At 36.7% G+C, this 3,369-nt stretch overlaps 1 protein-coding gene across 1 annotated transcript; it reads right to left on the bottom strand.

Annotated features, from left to right (window-relative positions):
• LOC110271847 lies at nt 2,458-3,159 on the bottom strand. The gene is made up of 3 exons (XM_021123408.1): nt 3,145-3,159; nt 2,770-3,110; nt 2,458-2,688 (listed from the first exon to the last, which is right to left on the bottom strand). Exons 2-3 carry the CDS (start codon nt 3,000-3,002, stop codon nt 2,481-2,483), a joined length of 441 nt encoding a protein of 146 aa, XP_020979067.1. The 5' UTR covers nt 3,003-3,110; nt 3,145-3,159; the 3' UTR covers nt 2,458-2,480.

The raw sequence follows: 3,369 nt of genomic DNA, 5'->3' as shown, positions 1-3,369 counted from the left end.
TTAGACCACCGTTGATAAGAAATGTTGTTAAACTGTTTGTGACAGTTTTTGAAGTATAAAACCGTTACTAATTTATAACACTTGTCAAGGTATTTTTATGCTGTATTTTGCGACATTTAGAAAATGTCGTTAAATTACTAAAACATGTGAGATCGTTTTTAAGTATATTTAATGACTGTTTAATCTTGTGACAGTTTTTTTCCTGTATTTAGTGAGTATTTTAAATTGTCATAATTTTTCCAACATTAAAACTTTTTTATTAATTATCACAAAAATATTCCTATTATAAATAATAATTTATACGTGTCTACCAATAAAATAATTTATTTCATAAATTACATTGTATTTTAACAAATCCAAATTCAATCCCACAAGTTTTATAAAAATAGCAATAATATATTTCAAAAGTTGAATTCTACAAGTTTTATATAGTCATAATCCATAAGATGTGTGTAACACCCTCACTACCAGAATGTCACGCTTCGGGCTGCGCCACTCTGATAGAAAGAAGTATTACGACTACTTTACATACTAAATATTAAAATAGGAGCCTGTGACTCAACACCGTATCGCTGATTTCTTTGAAAACCGGAAACAAATACTTTATCTAAAAAAAAAAAAACAAGCAGGCATAAATTCATATACAAGACTTCTTTCATAATATCTTTTAATATAATATATATAAATCATACAACTCCTATCCCTCTTGCAAAAATTGTAATAACAAAGACGAGGGAAGAAAATAATCTAATTAATACAACATATATAACTAAACGGAGTTTAACTCTTCTTAATGCTTCTTCATCCGGTTCCTGAAAAGGTAAAGCTGTAGGGGGGTGAGAACCTAACCACACGGTCTCACCACGGGGTTTCAAAGTTGTCATAAGAAGATATTTCAATAAGAAAACTGCTTTCAAATTCAGTGATTATCATTGCCTTGTGAATCCTTTAAAAATCCAATAGCTAATCGTTTAAAACCTTTTCAAAGAAACAATGTTCAATATTTTCAGAAATCCAAAGTCTTTCTTTTCTCATAAGCAAATCTCAATCAGAAACCAACCACGCAATCAAACCACACAATCATTAATTCAGCACCAAGCACCAATTCTCAAATGTAACACGCCAGGGCAAACACAGGCAAGACAGACAAGGAAAGCACAAGTAGGAAGCAGTTACAGCAAATAGTTCAAGTAGCAGTTAGGAACAGTTTAGCAATTAGGCAAACCAAAACAAGTTCAAACCCAAGCAAAGCATACAAATGCATATGATGCATGCCTGTCCTATGGCTGATGAGGCTCATCTGTCGGTTATCCAGCCAACCCGACAAGTCTGAATTGTACTTAGACTGTCCCCCGGACGAGCATCCCAAGAGTCTATGCATAGCTTTTTCTCAAATAATCAATATTGCTCAATGAGGGTAACATTCTCGGGAATTTATATAGTGCCCGGTCACACACTTACATCGTAGGGTCAACAGAGTATCGAGTTTTCAACCTGGTACACGTGGTGGCAAGCCACGGCACTTAATCCAGGGAACCTCGTATCTCAGATTTTTCAAATTCATAAGCCACATATCTCAACATCATAATCATTCATCAATCCAAACCTCATTTCCAAATTCATTCAAAAGCCATATTTCAAAGAAAATTCTCGTCAATCCTCTTTCCATTCCGTTCATTAACAATCTCAATTCCAAAGTATAATTCTTTCTTTGATAAATAGATTATTCTTAAAACATATAATGTTTGAAAATAAATCTTTTTAGTTAATTACTTCAAATAAAACTTCCAATTTTATAAAATTTCGGCAGCATCTCCTCTAAAACTCGAACTTTGCCACCCTGTTCGGGTCCCATCCAAACATTTCTCAAACCTTTTTCCAAACCTCAATCATTTTCCAAGATTCAGCTAGTTCCAATATCAAATTATTTTCAAAGCGAATCAGTGTCCATAATAAATCTCTTTTTAAAATCAAACCAGCTCAAATACTAAATCAATTATAAAGTCACTACTCAAAATTAAACCATTTCCAAAGTTAATCCAGTTTCATATTCCAAATCGTTTCCAAAACCAATTCCTTTACATTATCGAAAATAGCTTCAAAACCAAGAAAAGCCATTTTTCATAATAATCAACTAAATAACCTTTCAAACTAATTTCTTTTCAGCAATCACAAACTGCTCAGGCAATCAAGCAATCAGTCATTCAATCCAGCAAACAACCACATTTAAAAGACAATTATAATCACAAACATATGTTCTCTCACATTAATATCTAGTTATCACAACTCTGTAATATAAATTAGATTTTAAGAAAAATCCCTACCTCGATTTAGTCAAAGCTCAGTAACTAGACTCATCAATTCCTCTTTTGTTTATTTTCAATTTTACAGCAGCTGCCACAACCTTGTTTATTTTCAGACAATATCAACAGCAGCATCAAGAATCGCAGCAACAACACTTTTCTGACATAAATTGGAATTTAAAGCGAAGTTGATATCGAGAGGAATAGAACGAAATTAGTAATGGAACATTTACGATAAATTGAAACAGAATCAAATAACCTCACCACGAGAAACAAAGCTCCGGCAGGCGGCAAATACCGATCAGGCGGCAGCTCTGACACTCCCCGAAGCTCCGGTGGTTCAATAACAACCTTAATTTCGACGCGCAAATACCGGAACCCAAACCTACGGTACCAGCATCTCAGAATCTCCAACAGATTGCAACAGAACATTGATTTCAATAAGTTTCAGAAACAAAGTGCTTACCAAGAAGACAGGGGTTCCGGCGGCAGTTTCCAACATACACAGGCTTCAAAGGCGGTTTTCGGTGGCAGCAGCGCTCTCCGGCGGTAGAGGTGCGGCCAGAAGTCGCGGCCAGAAGCTTCGGAGGCGGCGGATTTGATGAGGATGGCCGGTGATAGGAGCGGCAACTGCGCGCGGTTGCTGGACAGGTCTCGATCCTCCCTTCCTCCCGGATCTCTCTCCTCTGCCTCACCCATGGACGACGGCGTTGACAGCTGCAGCAACGGCGACGGACTTCGCGGTGGGGACGGTGGCTGTGACAGGAAAGGCGAGCAGCGGCGATGAAGGCGCGGCGGTTCCAAGCCTGCGACTTCCCTTCACTCGCGAGCCATCTCTTCTCGCGATCTCAACAGCGACAGCGACTTTAATAAAATAATTTTTGAAATTTAAATCTTTAATAAATAAATAAATTGAAATTAGTTCACAATAAGATTTTCCGAGACTTCTGAGTCTTACACCCTACCCAACTTATAAAAATTTTCGTCCTCGAAAATTGGCGTATCACAGAAAACGTTACATGGTTTAACACTTTGTGTAAAAAGCAAAGAACTTTAGCATTCATAT

This window comes from Arachis ipaensis, chromosome B01 (genome assembly GCF_000816755.2).
Source record: "Arachis ipaensis cultivar K30076 chromosome B01, Araip1.1, whole genome shotgun sequence".
Taxonomy (NCBI): domain Eukaryota; kingdom Viridiplantae; phylum Streptophyta; class Magnoliopsida; order Fabales; family Fabaceae; genus Arachis; species Arachis ipaensis.
The sequence above is the reverse complement of the archived record's forward strand: the minus strand, read 5'-3'. Positions and strand labels throughout refer to the sequence as shown.

Bases quoted from the DNA above. Each gene is read 5' to 3' on its own strand.
- LOC110271847 (XM_021123408.1), bottom strand. From the start codon at position 3,002: ATGGGTGAGGCAGAGGAGAGAGATCCGGGAGGAAGGGAGGATCGAGAC. The intron at 2,689-2,769 runs GTAAGCACTTTG...CTGGTACCGTAG, and splicing joins CCGGAACCCCTGTCTTCTTG to GTTTGGGTTCCGGTATTTGC.